Below are 15,624 nucleotides of genomic sequence, written 5' to 3' on the forward strand. Positions count from 1 at the left end.
TTTCCCCTGCATTAGTCACCAACTGGAATATATACACACAGATGCACACAAGTATGCCCACATAACCCCCTCACAGTGTGAGAGTGATTGGCCACAGTGTGGTGTGTATGACTGACACTGTTAATACAGCTCTTCGCAGCGCAGCAAACACTGAGGCTACTTCATCAGCTGCTCCACCAACTGCTCTTTGGCATCTCGTATGTAAACTCTTGACATTAATAAGGCTGTGTGATTGGGGCCACATAATGCCGTCAGGACAACGCACGCACCAAAATCAATTAGGGAGATATTGCACTGTACAGCCAAACAGGCTGGATGCCATCTAGGGATTTGTACCATATATGCAATTGCAGATTAAAGTAAGCTTAGCCCTCTCTAATCAGAGCCTTGTTTGAATAAGAATCGCATTAGACATATGTGCACTTTTTCTGACGACTGTACCAGACATGTCACTGACGTAGCTGTCAACTCATAAACACACATATATCTCAAATGAAGTAATAGGGTTCGATGACTGGTTCCTAACGACTGAGCCTCAGAGTAATTAATGATGTAAGGGTTTCGGATGACATTGTAAATATCAGATTTAATGACACATTGAGGTCACTTTGTCCTTGTTATGATAGGAGGTGCATGGATGTAGTCAAAGCTACATGTTAATAAACAACACAATAACCACCCTGAGGTTTTACAAGAGGGTTTTTTCACTGTAGTTGTGATTATGCAGTTTGTGGTTGATCTGTATTTTCAGCTGGGGACTTTTTTTAACTGTGCAAGCTGATTAACAACAACTGGTATTTACAGCAGTGACCTTGTAGAATAGTTGCTTGGAGATAGACAGACAGGCACAGTGCAATGGGGCTATTCCGTGCACAGGGTAACAGCAGTGGTATCTTCTTCAGCAACCTGTTTATCTTTATCCACCAACCAACTTTCCTCAGACATAATTCAATTTAAAATTGTACAGATAAACATTAGACTTTTGATAAAGAACAACACTTGTGTGTTAATGAAATTATATCACATATCTAAATAATGGTCTAAATAGTCCAAGACCTGAGTAATATTCCACAATGTTACTTAGATTTTATAGAAAGTTTGATATTTACAAGTATTTTTTTGCTTTGCTAATCTCAACCAAATTATTCACATTATATTTTTTTACAATATTGTATTTTTCTGCTTTCAGCAAGGCTTTAGGGGTGGAAATGTAAGTATGCAGCTCAATCCAGACAAGAATTGCAAAACAGTTGTAGAATTGTGCTCCCAGCACCACTATGAGGTTGGCATTTATTTTGTTTCTCCAGAAATGTATTGACAACTGAACATTTATACGTTCATTAATGTGTTCATCAATCTTCTCAGGAGTAAATGTAACAACTTTAGTTAAAAGTTAAAATAGAAATGACTTTTAGTCTCTCGTTGAGTCCACTTGTCATTTGTCCAATACTTAATAGCTGAGCTAGTTAGCATGCTAACACTAAACTATTATCTGTGTGGGGGCTAGATCCTTTGTAGAACTTGAAGGACTAAGTGTACGAAGCCATGGCTTCTGTTGACCAAGTCCATGAAGGCAGAGACAAAATGAAATGGTTTGGACTACGGAGGATTTACTAATTTACAAATGCAGCCTCTGAAGGATCCCTTGAAATGGGCCACATTAAATGTTCATTGCTGAACATGGTAGCATTGACATTGTGAGCATTTTAGCTTGCTGCTGATAAAGCAGCTGGTATTTTTACAATATAAATGAATCAAATATGAAAGGTGTCAGTCATCATAATGAACCTACTGAGAATTATCCTGCCACGCCCTTCAGCTTTACAGAGCTTTAGTGAGTTTCAGCTCATTGTGTAACTGTCGGGCCCACGAATGTAATGATTCAGTTCACTCCATTCTGAATACGTTCTCAGCCAGAGCAGAAAACTGTGTTCAACTAAACAGCTCTGAAAACTCAATGTACGATACCTGCTCAGATCCAACCAGCACAGACACAGTTGGCAACTTGCTGATGAACACATAGAAGAGCTTTAAGCAGGTAAAAAACAATAACTGAGCTAAAAGAGTATAATAATTGGATTTACACTAATGGGGCGGCTAGAAACAGGACGAGCTAGGTTTGCTTGATGTTTAGATAAGCAACTGTTTGCTATGTTAACCTAAAAGCTGATGTGATTGCCAATGTTTCTTATGATTCTCAATCCTCCAGGTCATGGTATCTTCAGGAGTTGTACTTGTGTAAACAGGCTGCACCTGCTTTTGTTTCTTGAAGACGTTTCACCTCTTGTCCAAGATGCTTCTTCAGCTCTGAAATATAAGTTAGACAAGCATGTCCAGCCTCTGTACAACTCCTGAAGATGTTTCTTGTGCTTCTGCTGACCTTAGACAGCAATGAAATGACTAATAATTGTTATTTTGATAGTAAGACATTAGCTCAAAGCACTACCATGGATATTTACAGCCTCTCAGGGCTACTAGCTTTTCAGCAGACTGAAGTGTGAAGTTCATTAACATACCACCATGTTCACACAGGTTCACCTCACAATCAGATTGTCTCAACAGGAAAAACTGAAGTCAGCTTTCAGTTATCTTATCTTTAAAGATATGAAGTTCATCTGAGTGTTATAATAATGTTCATTATGAGGTAGTTAGCTAGGTGTGGCATTTCTAATGTGAATTTTTTGTTTGTAAATCAGCAGCTGTGTAATTACAGAGTCACCGGGTTGACTCACTGTATGCATGTCTGCTGTATCAGTACTGTTCCCCATACTGTAGGTGCATAGCAGACGACCAGAGGAGAGAGAGGCTGTATGTCTTTATTAAAAGTACAAGAGAGCAGCTTAGAGGTTTGTGTTCCCTGGATACACCACATCTATTTATTATCATTCCCCCCTCGGTGACCTTACCTTTTATTTTAGCATGCTGATTCATCTGCTGTTCATCTCTGCAAACCACACAACACCTCTAGGTTTACAGTGTCATACTACTTGGTTGTGGGGGATGTGGTACGATATCTGTGTGTGCTTAATTAAGAATTCTTATGGGTTTCTATTAAGGATTGTCAAAACGCACCATTTTTTGTCTGGTCTCTATTCATGTCGTTAGGATATAAAGGATATAGGATGTCATTTTCTTCTTGCATTCAGTCAATGGCCATCTTTGCATTTATCAGCCTCCACTAAAATCTCTCTTCTCTCACTAGTCATTCTAGATATCTCAGTAGACATCGGAGCTCCTGCTCTGAGAGTTTCACTTCCTTCAAATCAAAAACCTGGGTGATTTTTTTGGTTTCCCCGAGTGAATTGTATGCTTTTGCTGAGTCGGCACAGAATCAACAATCGCTTTCATTTAGAAGGTATCTGTGGTCAAATTCAACATGATGAAAGCCACCAGGACCTTAGTGAGAGGCATGACGCAACACACATGCCCACATACCCAAAAAACCACTTGGGAGTCTAAGTGGAAATATCAGAAGTGGACTGAGAAACGCATGCATTATGGCAGGGGGTGAGCTTTTCAGGATTGTGGCTAGCGATGTTTGTGTGTGTGTGTGTGTGTGTGTGTGTGTGTGTTGGTGGGGAGGGGTCGGGGGGGTGCAGGGTCAAATGTAGTTGCTTGATATCTATATCCTAGCAACTGCGAGTGAGTGATATCTTGCACGACTGCAGCAGGGGATTGGTCAGAGAGCCAGCACAAGCCCCTCCTATTTGTTGGGTAGCTTTAAGAAAAAATACCTAAATTCAAAACATCTCTCAAACTTTCTCCACTCTGCACTGTACCCTCTGGCACTTTAATCCATGCCTGTTTGTTTATGTTTTTTTTATTTATTTCTAATTATTTTTTTCTTCTTAATTTACATTTCTTAGTACAGCTCATGTACAGTCGTTGATACATGTGGCTTTCTAAGCAGCTGAGCGTTTCGAAGATTTCAGCAAAGTGACGTTTGGCATGACAACATGAATTCACCTTATCCAGAGTTTCCCTTGTATCGGTAAGTACATACACATTGTTTAAACTGATGACTCCCAGTGTTGTTTTTACCATATATTACGTGGTATTATACAGAATACAAATATATTATATATAACATATATTGAATGGATTTAACATGTGGTATATGGGAGTGTTTCATTTAGTTTTACATGGATCATTATTCTTTATGAATGGAATTCTGAACATAGAAGAATCAGAACATTTAATGATTTATTGACATGTGTGGGAATCTCCCTGGTCTGTGTTTGACTTGAGCTGCCATTCAGACCGATAATGTCTGGAGGTCCAAAGTGACACGAGAACAGTTGTGTCTGCTCGATCCTCAGCTGCTGCTCCGTCCTAATATATATTTATAAGTGCGGCACAGTTAGGGCAACAATGCTTTTGTAAAATGCAAGCAGAGCTGAAGTGGCAGACCGATTACATGGCATCCAATGGTTTTCCTTACTGTAAAGGACTTTTGATAATTTCATATGCTGTAAATCAGGTGTCATTCATGTTTTGCAGATGCTTCTAACTCAGAGTGACAGATGATGGATCTATAACCGTTAATAAGGATTAAATTCAACTGACGCATTTAACTGAAACCGAAAGCCATGATGATAACGTGATAATTTATTCTACAACACAGCTAATGAAACACAATAAAAACTAAGAATTAAACAGAACAAGTGGTCTTTCAAATACATTTCATCGGAATAAAATCGATCTGTGACAAATCAAACTGATGATTAGTAAATCAAATAGAAAGAAAAGTTAAACCCCAGTATCTACACTAAAAGTAATAGCCTACATATTAATAAGCATGCATGTCAATTGATGTGAACAGATTATTCCATTTCTATCTATCTATCTATCTATCTATCTATCTATCTATCTATCTATCTATCTATCTATCTATCTATCTATCTATCTATCTATCTATCTATCTATCTATCTATCTATCTATCTGTCTGTCTATCTTTCTATCTGTCTGTCTGTCTATCTATCTGTCTGTCCGTCCGTCCGTCCATCCATCTATCTATCTATCTAATATAAATCTTTTATCTTTATCTCAAACATATTATTTGTTGAATATGAATTAACTCTGACACAGTGTTCTATTCACACTTCAGGATCCACTCCGTCTTCACTGCAGATCATTAATCGTTAGTGCATTAGTGCCCTGACACCTGCAAAGCTGACATCCATGTTATCTATCTCTTTGCCTTTAAAATGATATTATGACGGTACTATGAAAGCATCTTACTTCCCTATTTGCGCTCTACATTTACTTATATTAATCAGTACAGTATACAGCATGAATCGCTGGCTGATCAATATAGCTGCTAACAAACCGTAGTGTGTTGTTTCCATCCTGCTGGTTTTCTTAGTGATGAGTCGTAATTTCATGTTTTCTGGGTTAATGCATTATAAAACAGTGGTACAGTATAATTTTTATTTCCGTGTTTACATTAGGAGAATTAAGCAATATTGAATGTTCAATGTGCTGAGCCAGTACATACAGTCTGCTTCCGTGCATTTATAACTTGATGCTCCAGCACTGTTGTAGTTGTGTTGGACTGTAGTGTGTTTTAAAGTTATTGCTGCTTGAAGTTTTGTGCTCTGATAAAACAATATCAGGTTTTTGCTGCTCACAATAATGAGATTATTGGAGCTTGATAACTTCATCACTTTATGGTGTTGCCTCTCAGAATTTATTTAGCTTTCAGTATCAACACGTGTTCTTTGGTTCGCTAATTCTCTCCCCCTCCCGTGTTTTCTTTGCATTCTAAACCTTAAAGGAATTTGTGCCTGTCCTTTTGCCTCAGATGATTTGAGTTCAGACTGTTTCACTTCTATAAATGTAAGGGGAGAAACGGAGGAGAAACGCAGGAGAAACCTTGGTGCTTTCTATTGTTTTGGAGTCATGTCCCTCATCCAGCCGAGGCTGACAGATGTGGGGGAGAAGGTCTTAGGGCCTTTGAACAAGTGATTAATAAAGACACTGGAGAAGGGCCCCGATCGGCTGGGCTGTTTGTTTTGATTGCATTTTCATCGGTCGGTGTGCCCAACCTGCCAAGAGACAATAGCCATCCCTGTTTAGTGCTGACCTCTGCCCCAGTCTCGTCTGGAGGCGCTGCACTGTCGTTAAGTGGAGGCTGAACAGCCTTCGCCTCAGGCCAATTGAAAACCTCTGAGTAACCAGACACCCAAAAGCAGACAAACATCAGCCCGAGCAGGGACAAACCCATCTATCTAAACGCCTGTAATTTTTGTGAATTCAGGCTTTTCTAAATTTCATCTACGGATCAGATCTCGCCAAGATCTCAAAATTGTTTACTATTTCTAAGCTACTTAAGACTCAACATTTCAAACGTACAAATACTCCTTAAAACATAGGTGCAGGGGAAGGTGGACATGTGAGGTTGCTCTCGGCTTCCAAAATATTTTTTGGACACTATCCAATATTTTTTAATAGAACACTTTTACATTTTCGAGAGCTCACAGGCCAATTATGCAAGGTTTCTGCAGAGTGCAGGACATCAGTAGATAGAGAAGAACATTTATCTGTGATAATAATAAAATGTGTTATTGAGCATAAGCACTGTTTTACATGTTGAACCTGATGTGCAACTTTTGTGATTATATTCTGGATTCTGACTGGTCAACAGACAAAGCTGTGAAACAAAAGCCCAAAAGTGCGCGAGTGAAATAATAGAAGTGACAGTTAGAAGTTTAAAAATAAAAGCTGAAGGGAGGGAGAACTGAGGGAGAGGTCAGTGGAGGGACCACACCTAAATCTTCCCAAACAGACATGACGCCACACCTGTTTTGCCTGCAGTCGATCTGTTTATTAATTCATCCACCTTGTTTTCTTGTTTTTCCAGTGCCTTACATCCATTATCTTAAACTTATCATGGACTTATCATGTGTTAATTATTTTTAGTTGGATTTATGGTGTTGATGTCGTCTCTAATATGAGAAAAAAATTATGCAATAGTAAAACTAAAACAATCTGAAAAGACCCAGTAAACAACATCTTAAGAAATAACCTTTGCATATGTCATCATTTTTCAAGCTTTTCTGATTTATGGAATTATTTTAATAATTTATAATAATAAACATTAAAATATAATATAGAGAAGGAAAGGCAGTTTTATTCATAATGCACATTTCATGCATAGAGGCTTTACACTTTCTGTAAAGGGACATTAAAAACAACACAGAGACAAAATTAAAAAGTAATTTAGAATCGATTTAAAATCGAAAAGCACAGTTTAGAACTAGTTTCAAACAAAATAAAAGAGATTAAAAAGAGTAGAATAGAAGAGGTAAAGAGATTGAAAGATGTAAAATAAATAAACAGAATCAAATCTGTATCAATAAAAGAATAAAAATAAGTTCAAGGAGTAAAATAAAACAAATGACATAGATACAGATGAGTAAAATTATGATATTAAAACAGATAAAAATACAATGATGGTATGATCTTTTAAAATGGTTTAGTTTAAGGCACTTGAATAAAAAAAGTTTACAATCTGGTGTCAAAAAACATAAGATAATGTAATTTTAATTAAGTATTTTTTAAATGCATCACTATTACTGGCAATACCAAATTTGTCTATCTGATTAATTCATTAAATAGTTCTGCTGGATATTAAACAGATTTTCTTCTCCTTGGATTTTACTACAAAGAAGAACCCCACCATGTTGCATTGCCCTGTGCAAGACTCTGTTTACCACCAAGATACACAGGGACCTTGACAGTCAGGTTAATTAGCTCAGACAGTAATAAGTTAAGAAGTTGGTTTTTACAGCGTTTCATCTCGGAGATTAAATGAAGTGTCAGCAGTAACAGCTATTTCTGCAACAGAGAAGTGAAACTAAAGCGACCAGATGTAAAACTACCAAGAGTTTCAGTTGTTAGCATCATTAGCCCAATCGGCTAGAGTTAGCCAAATAGCCACAGTAGCCTTTAAGGACCATGCAGGTGTATCCACTCCCAGTGACAATGTAAATGCAGCTACATTTGATTTTCATAACGGTTCAGAAATGATTTTATTGAGCTGTTACTGTTACTCCTATTGAATGAAGTTATTTTGTGACGCTGTAATTTCTATTCAAAATGAGCTACCTTGCTCTTTACTGTCACTAACTATGGCTAATCACAACTTAACTCTGATTTACAGTTATTCTTTCATCGGATACTTTTGTGCTCCTGGGTTTATTTGAGTAGATAGAACCAACAGTGAGTATGTGAGTGTATTTTAGCTTGTGTAAACTATAATGCTGTATAGTTTACTCCTTCAAGTATTCACAAAAAGGTATATTTGCCCACATGCTCCATATATTTCATTTACAAGTTACGAATGATGAAGCTAAAAATAATGTACTGTTTCCAGCACCTGAGCTGAAGTGACTGATATTCCCAGTAGCTGTTAACGGCTCCTCTCAAGAGGTCAAAGCTTCAACATGGTGCTAATGTTACCAAAGCTTCTGAAGTGATGTATTAATCAATGTCTGATTTTTAATTTGTCCGGGGCTGAATGATCTTTAAGCCGGATCTACAACATCCAGCGCCCCCCCCCCCCCCCTTTATTCCAGAGGCCCTGCAAACTCAACCCATCTTTACTCTAAACTCAACACCCCCCCATGTGTAGCTCCTGCATAAGTGACATTATTGGCTTCATTAGATATGCCTGTGTTTGTAAGTCAGGTATTAATATCATTCATCAGGCAGTGTAGGGAAATTCCAAAACTTAAAATAGTGCCAGCTTCAGATTATGGACCCCCCCCTCTCTCTCCCATCTCCAACACCCTCCACCTCCCCCGAGCTCGTCCAGCTGTACACATACCAGAAGTTGCAGCAGTGCTATCATATAGACTGTGGGGGGAATTCCGCCTGTCTCAGACTGCCGCATGCGCCACTTCAGCAAGAACAATGGCACGCTGAGCTCCGAAGCAGGTGTAATGTTTCAGGGGAGCAGGTCAAAGTGCCTCTGTCTGAATGGTGCGTAATCACCATTATGTGTAGTACAAATATTCAGCATTATGCAGGCTGACTTCTTCACAATGGAAGTGCTCTTCATGAATGGCTGCTAGCGGGACTCCTCCTCCTCCTCTCTTCCTCTGCTGGCTGGGTGGCCAAACCTCAGCCCTGCACATCAACATTCATGTAGTATGTTTGCTGACATTGCAATTTCTCAAACTATCATTTAAAATAGTTGTGCCAGCCTCAGGTCTTGTTCTGGAAACACGAGCAGTACAATGATTGTAAAATGATCATGGGTGATTCTCTCTCCCTGCAGACTCAGGGACCCGTCCTCCCGTTTGTCCTGGAGAGAGAGCTCGTTCCTCACCGCCATGTCCCAGAATCAGTCAGCACAGACAACTGAGTTCTTCAGCCAAGATGTATTCAACCAGCTGTTTGATATGCTGGACCAGTAAGTGAAATCCGCACAAACACAATGTGATGTGAAAGCAAAAACACACACATAGACTTTGGTGTGCTTCAGTGTTGTCATCTCTATTATTTTTCAGATCTGCCATTCATTCAGTCCAGCCCATAGAGCTGAACTTCACAGACAGTCCAACAGATGGGTCTGCAGGAAACACCATCCAGATCAGTATGGACTGCATAACCATGCACAAGCCTGATGAGACACTTTCAGTAAGTACGTAGGTTTTCTGGTCAACAAAATCACAAGTTTTACTTTTTATCTTTTTTACTAGTAAATCTGTCCTTCCCACCACAACTACAGAGTCAACATAGGGATTTGACCTTTGATCATATCCCCATATTAAAGATCTTTAAAAAACAATAGAAATAGAAACTATATCAACAATTCAAATGTAAATAATTACAATTATCTTGATATCAGCAGGGCTCCAGACTAACTTTTTACATCGGTTGCACCGGTGCGCCTTACTTTTTCATTTAGGTGCACCATCACATAATTTAGGTGCACCCAAAAATGTTCACTGCGCCTTTTAGCACCGCAATTATGGATCTATTATACCTTTTCTTGACAGTTCCCATATATATATTGATAATTTCCTGAGGGCTGGGTATCTCCACTGATTTCCCAAATCAATTTGATTCCGATTCACAAGGTCTTGATTTGATTCGATTTCCGATTTGATTCAACATCGATTCAGTTCAAGATATTTCTTTGTACAATATACATTTTGCGTGGATATGGATATGAAAGACCTAAATCTGTAATCTGTCTAAGGAAACCTCTAACTTGGTGCATTATTAAAAAGGCATTAAGGTAGGCCTGTCACAATCACAATATTTTCTCCAAATTATTGTTATAACTTATATCATTGTCATCATTGTGAAACCATTTTAAACCACTGGTATAAAGATAATAATATAGCATAATCATGGAAGTTCACCCTTTTAAAGAGCAAACAAGTTAATTCTAAAGAATGTTCAGTCTGACATTTGAATGAGAATTAAAAATATCCTAAATAAATAATAAATAAACCACACAAAACCAAAACAATAAATATAATTGACCCGCTCTGTTAATAAAAATTGCTCTCAAATAAATATTAAACATTTGGCAGAGAATATATCTTACCAGCTCACTAAACATAATGGGTTGGTTACGATTTAAATGAGCTTTTAGCCTTGTATTGTTTTAGGCTAGTATTCCCGCGTTTCACCTAGGATTTCGTGTTTGTGTGTGTATGGGCGCATGTGTATGTGTCTGCTCGTCACCTTTTCAATGTGTTAAAATACGTGTCTCATAAAGTAAACTTATTTGTTCAGATAATAGCTTGTGATTAGTGTTGTTGTTTATTGTTAAAGTGTAAAGTGAACGCAGGTCAGCAGGATGATCTGATCCTGACGCAGCGGTGCTAATGGTTTAGCGTTAGCGGTCCGTTGTGAAAACCCTGTATTCAAACTTTTTGTCGCCACTGTTCGACATTTACCGCCTCGTTCACCACCTCTCATCTTTCATCTGTGAGTGAGTGGGGCCAGACCCGGGCCTGTGTGCGTCAGGGTAAACTCCACAGAGGAGATGAGAACAGGAAGTGACACGACTCGATCAAATGCTGAGACACCAGTTCAATGTTTGCTGCACTGGTCCGAAAGGTGCTAAGGGAAATTTCTGGTTGCTCTTCATAGATTTTTGGCTGCATGTGCCACTAAAACGGTTACACTGTGGAGCTTTGATCAGTATCTTGATAACAACATCAATAATTATAGTATATATATAATTTATTTATAATAGTTATGTGAGAGTGAATGTGAATGGTTGTTTGTGTAGCTATGATCACTCGTCTGTCACCACAACCCCAGTAGGTATTAGTATTTTATATCGCTATGTTATGATAATATCCTTATTGTGACTTATTTTGGCCAACATAATTGTGCACAGTCAGTTTAATGCCTTGTGAGACCACACAATTTGTGTTCTTTCCAAACAGACAAATGATGCTGTGAATCCAAGCAGAACACTTCTGTTTCCTTAATTTGATTAATTAAAACCAATGTGGTCTAAGATAGAATAAGCATAAGATAGAAGCTTGAATTTAATATCATTTTTAGGTTTGTCATTTTGTACACTTATTTGTAGCTGATTGATAAATACACCGTCTGAGATTACTTTTATTCTGAGTTGATGGGACTTCCAGTGGTAAATTCCACAAATTGTACAATTATGATATGGAAACTACGTTCTGTTAAATATTTCAAATGGAATTTCCCCGTGAACGTTGTGAGAATGTGACGTAAAGTATTTCAGCAGCCAGTGAATGAGGCCGGTTTATCCGTTTCTGCCTGAGACGTTGTGATGATATTATCTCATTTAGTTGTGCTGGAGCTCGGAGGCCCCTCTGAGACAGGCGGCTCTGAGTTTGTTGGAGGAAGAATGTGAATTTTACACAGACAGATGCCTGATGCTGCGCTTTTGTTTCACTGTCCTGCGTTTTGTTTTTATTACTTTTTGTGACCTAATGCAGTTAAAGCACGGATTGTGAGCTTACTTTCTGTGATATCAGATGTTACACTTCATTTAGCTAGATGTTCATTGTGCAGTCGAGTAAAGGTGTGAAAAATGCATTCTGCTACTAGAAGTTTATAAGTCAGTGCAGTGTGTGAGCCTCTTTCTGTTTGATTTGCAGTGTAGTGATCGTATCTTTGTCAGTTCTGCTACTGAGAGATGATGTGTGTATTCCCCTCCCAGTGCTGGAATGCTGTTGTCCAGCCAGGGCGGAAAAAAATAGCAAATAAAAAATTTGTTTAAGGAGCTGAGTAATGTTACCCTGTGCATCCCCCAAGGGGGCCTGTGCTCTCTTGAACTGGTGATTAATGGCCCCACCCCCACCGCCCACTTTCCTCTGCACCAAAGAGGGGTGTGGTGCGCTGATTGGCACGCCAGCAACTCAGGCAGCATCCGTGTGGGGGCTAAGAGCTCACTACCATGGCGGCGTGCCAATCACCAAGCCCCAGTGGTTTTTACCAAGTGTCTGTTCTGGTGAGAAGCCGTGGTGGGCAATCCACCCCACCCACCAACCCCATCCTCCCATGTGGAGGTGTGCCTCTTTCATGAGTCATTAGAATGCAGCTCAATGTTTAGTGCCCTGAGGGACTTATTTGTATTGTGTAGGGTTTATGTTTAATCTGAAATTCCTTTTTCTTCTAGATTTTTTTTCTGTAGCTGCAGGGCAACAATTTAACGCAGCACCTGCCTCTCCTGCAGAGGTCCCAGCTCTCATCTATCAGTACGTGTCTTCTCAACTTAAAGGTGAGGGGTGGCAACAAGGGGGGAGAAAGGGAGCGTGCAAGCAGAGGATAGAATAACATTAAGGAATGTAGCAGATATAGTGGCAGGAGTAATGTTATATCCTACCCCAAACAGCTGATTTTACACCTAGATAAAGCGCTCAGCTGTGCGTCGAAGACACACTGTCGAGCGGAGGGACAGAGGTCCTTCCCAGGCAGGGTTTTGCAAACTTTACAGCAAAGTAACTCAATCGACACATGACTTCTCTGGGATCTAATTACATGTTTGTGTTTGGATTCGTACTTTTTTTTTTAACCACTCCTCTTTTGTCTAATGTGTGATGGCTGTTGCGTCCTGGTTCAATCTCTGAGCATCAGCTTTTCCAGTTTCATTAGTTGTCACCTGAAAAGAACCTGCCTAACGTGATGCAATCTTTCCCGTTAATATGACGAAGTCTGATGTTTCTTCTTTGTCATTTTCACTTTGAGTCATTACAACCGCCTTACCTCAAAACTTCCTGTCTTCTTTAGTATGCATACACAGTTTAGATCGTTTTACCTCCCAAACAACGACACGTTTAATTCAGGAACACGAAGCACAATTTTAAGCTTAACTTGGATTATTCCTCATGTATTCTTGTTGTACTTGATCTAAAGGAAACCTGTACATTGAATACCCAGCCATAATGAGCTCTCTTTTATTTTTGAATGCTCCACCAGTTTGCCTCCAGCACATGAAGAATGTGTTTTTAAGGCACAGTTTCAAGGAACTCATGATCCTTGCCATGATCTGTGTGAATAACTGTTGCGTCATTTGAAATTACTGCATTTAAATACATTGGTTACATTTAAAAATGCTGTTGATTTTGACATTTTGAACAGAACAAAACATAATCTCATAACAACATTATCAAAGTAATAAATGAAGTTAAAAACTTAAAAACAGTACTCCATTTATTTTTGTTCACGTGTTTCTGGTTCTTTCTTACCGTATAATACAAGAAACTAAACCAGACACTATTAGCTTTATACTGTAGTGTTTGTATTTTAACTGCACCTTAAGACCAAGGCGATTACGCAAATTAGACTTGTAGCACATTCTAGAGAGCTGAGTTTTTTAGATGGGATTTTTGCGTGCAACATTGAAATTGCCCCAGAGTCATTGTCTCCTTTGAAATCCACTGTGGTGTGACCAGGGTGTGACTGATGCTAGAAGGGTATTGGAAAGCAGACATGCAGCGAGGCCAATGTTTTTAAAGTAATGGTGATCTCTTTTTCCCATCTTTTCATTTTACTCCTTTTTTAGAAAAATTGGAAAAACATCTTCATCAAACATTAACAACATTAAGCAAACTTCCCATCCCTGTTCTTAATGTTGAAACCAGCTACAACCAGTGTGTAGCTGCAGTCTGAATGAAGACTGTGCACATGCTGTGTGAATCTTTGCTGATAGCTCTTTTTAGAAAAATAGTACTGTGTGACATTTTGATGGCAGAGGCACAGAAGGATCAGCAATCAAAACTTGAAATGGGTTCCTGCAATTGATATTACAAGTGAAGTTCCTCTGTCCCTAGAAGAGTTCATGTGGCTGACTAAATGGATTTGCTGTCAAGTCGATATTCACTTCAGTTTTGTTTTTGTATTTTGAGGATACCTTCGTATTTGAGCTCTTCTGTGGATGTAGTAATCAGGTTGTTTCACAGCATATTCCAACAAGGTTATCCAACAGAATTCATATATTTTTGGTGTTTGATGTAGTTGCTACATATATAGTACAACTAGTACAACAAGTATGACCAGTGTTTCCCATTAATCTTCTACACTTTGGCAGCCCACCATTTTCTAATTTGTCCTGCCACAGTTTCAAAATGAATCAAACTATGTTTACACTTCTCTTAATCACATAAGAGATCTCTTAATTTGCGTATAGCTGTGTGCAATCAGACCTCATAGTTTAACTGCAGTTGTATGCGTAACCTCCAGTGGCATCAATGCAGTACTCTCTCTCTCATGTGAGAGCTTGTCTTTCACTCTTTATTCTGTGTATAAATCTCTACATTCGGAATCTGTTGCACGTGAGAGAGCAATGTGTATGCACGTGCACTTGCACCACTGCTACCACCAGAGATTGAATGAATTATGTGGGAAAACGCTAAAGACACAAAATCCATTCAGTAAATTAGGGTTGGACCTACCCAATGTTGAATAGTGGTAAAGTTGTTGCTGATAAGTCTCCTATAGTTCCTCTTGTACACCTGCAATTGGTTTGGCCTGTCCCATTTAAATTATTATGCAGTTGTAATTGTGAAATCGTATTGCCTAGTGGGGTAAATTCAGGTTTACCAGAAGCTGCTTAAGTTAGTTTCTTCTAAACAATAGTATTTCAGGATTTGGTGGCAGTTGATTGTGTTTAGGATTTGCCACCCAAGTGATGCTCTCTGTCTCTCCATTGACTGCCTGCGTCTGTCAGTGTGGACGGGAGCCCACGATGGTTGCGGGGCAGGTGTCTGTGCCTTCCTGGCCTCTGCAGCCTGATACTTGATACTAAACTAATCTAGCTGACTTAAGGAACCGACTCTTTAAAGGGAAAAACTTCAGTAAAGCCTCTTTTGTCTGAGCCCCTGGATCTGCAGTTCTTTAGCTGCTGCCTGGTCTGACTCAGTTTAGCTTCTCACCGCTGTAACATTTGAACTGATGCAGTTAGATGTTCCTACTCTCTCCCAGTAAATGGGTTAGGATGGCAGGACAATGAGTGACCAGTGAATTTGATTTGAGGGTCTTAAATTGTAATCCTAACCTGTGAATCCTTTTTTTCACCATGCACGTGTTGTGTTAGATTGGTTTCAATATTGGTCTAAATTCAATTATGAAAGAAAGGTATGCAATTTAAAAAGTTTTAAGGTATGTGC

At 39.0% G+C, this 15,624-nt stretch overlaps 1 protein-coding gene across 5 annotated transcripts in view; it reads left to right on the plus strand.

Moving 5' to 3' along the window:
* Positions 1–3,691: 3,691 nt before the first annotated feature.
* Positions 3,692–15,624, plus strand: part of tp63 (tumor protein p63) — a 33,463-nt gene continuing 21,530 nt past the window's right edge. Inside the window, exons 1-3 of one of the 5 annotated variants that reach the window (XM_034582790.1) lie at positions 3,692–3,991; positions 9,285–9,419; positions 9,517–9,646. In XM_034582790.1, the coding sequence (XP_034438681.1) occupies positions 3,957–3,991; positions 9,285–9,419; positions 9,517–9,646 (300 nt within the window). In that variant the 5' untranslated portion in view covers positions 3,692–3,956. Of the gene's footprint in view, positions 3,992–7,856; positions 7,875–8,933; positions 9,155–9,284; positions 9,420–9,516; positions 9,647–15,624 lie in introns of those variants that run through there. The other 4 variants (XM_034582783.1, XM_034582785.1, XM_034582787.1 and 1 more) reach the window with 4 other exon arrangements.

This window comes from Hippoglossus hippoglossus, chromosome 4 (genome assembly GCF_009819705.1).
Source record: "Hippoglossus hippoglossus isolate fHipHip1 chromosome 4, fHipHip1.pri, whole genome shotgun sequence".
Lineage (NCBI taxonomy): Eukaryota > Metazoa > Chordata > Actinopteri > Pleuronectiformes > Pleuronectidae > Hippoglossus > Hippoglossus hippoglossus.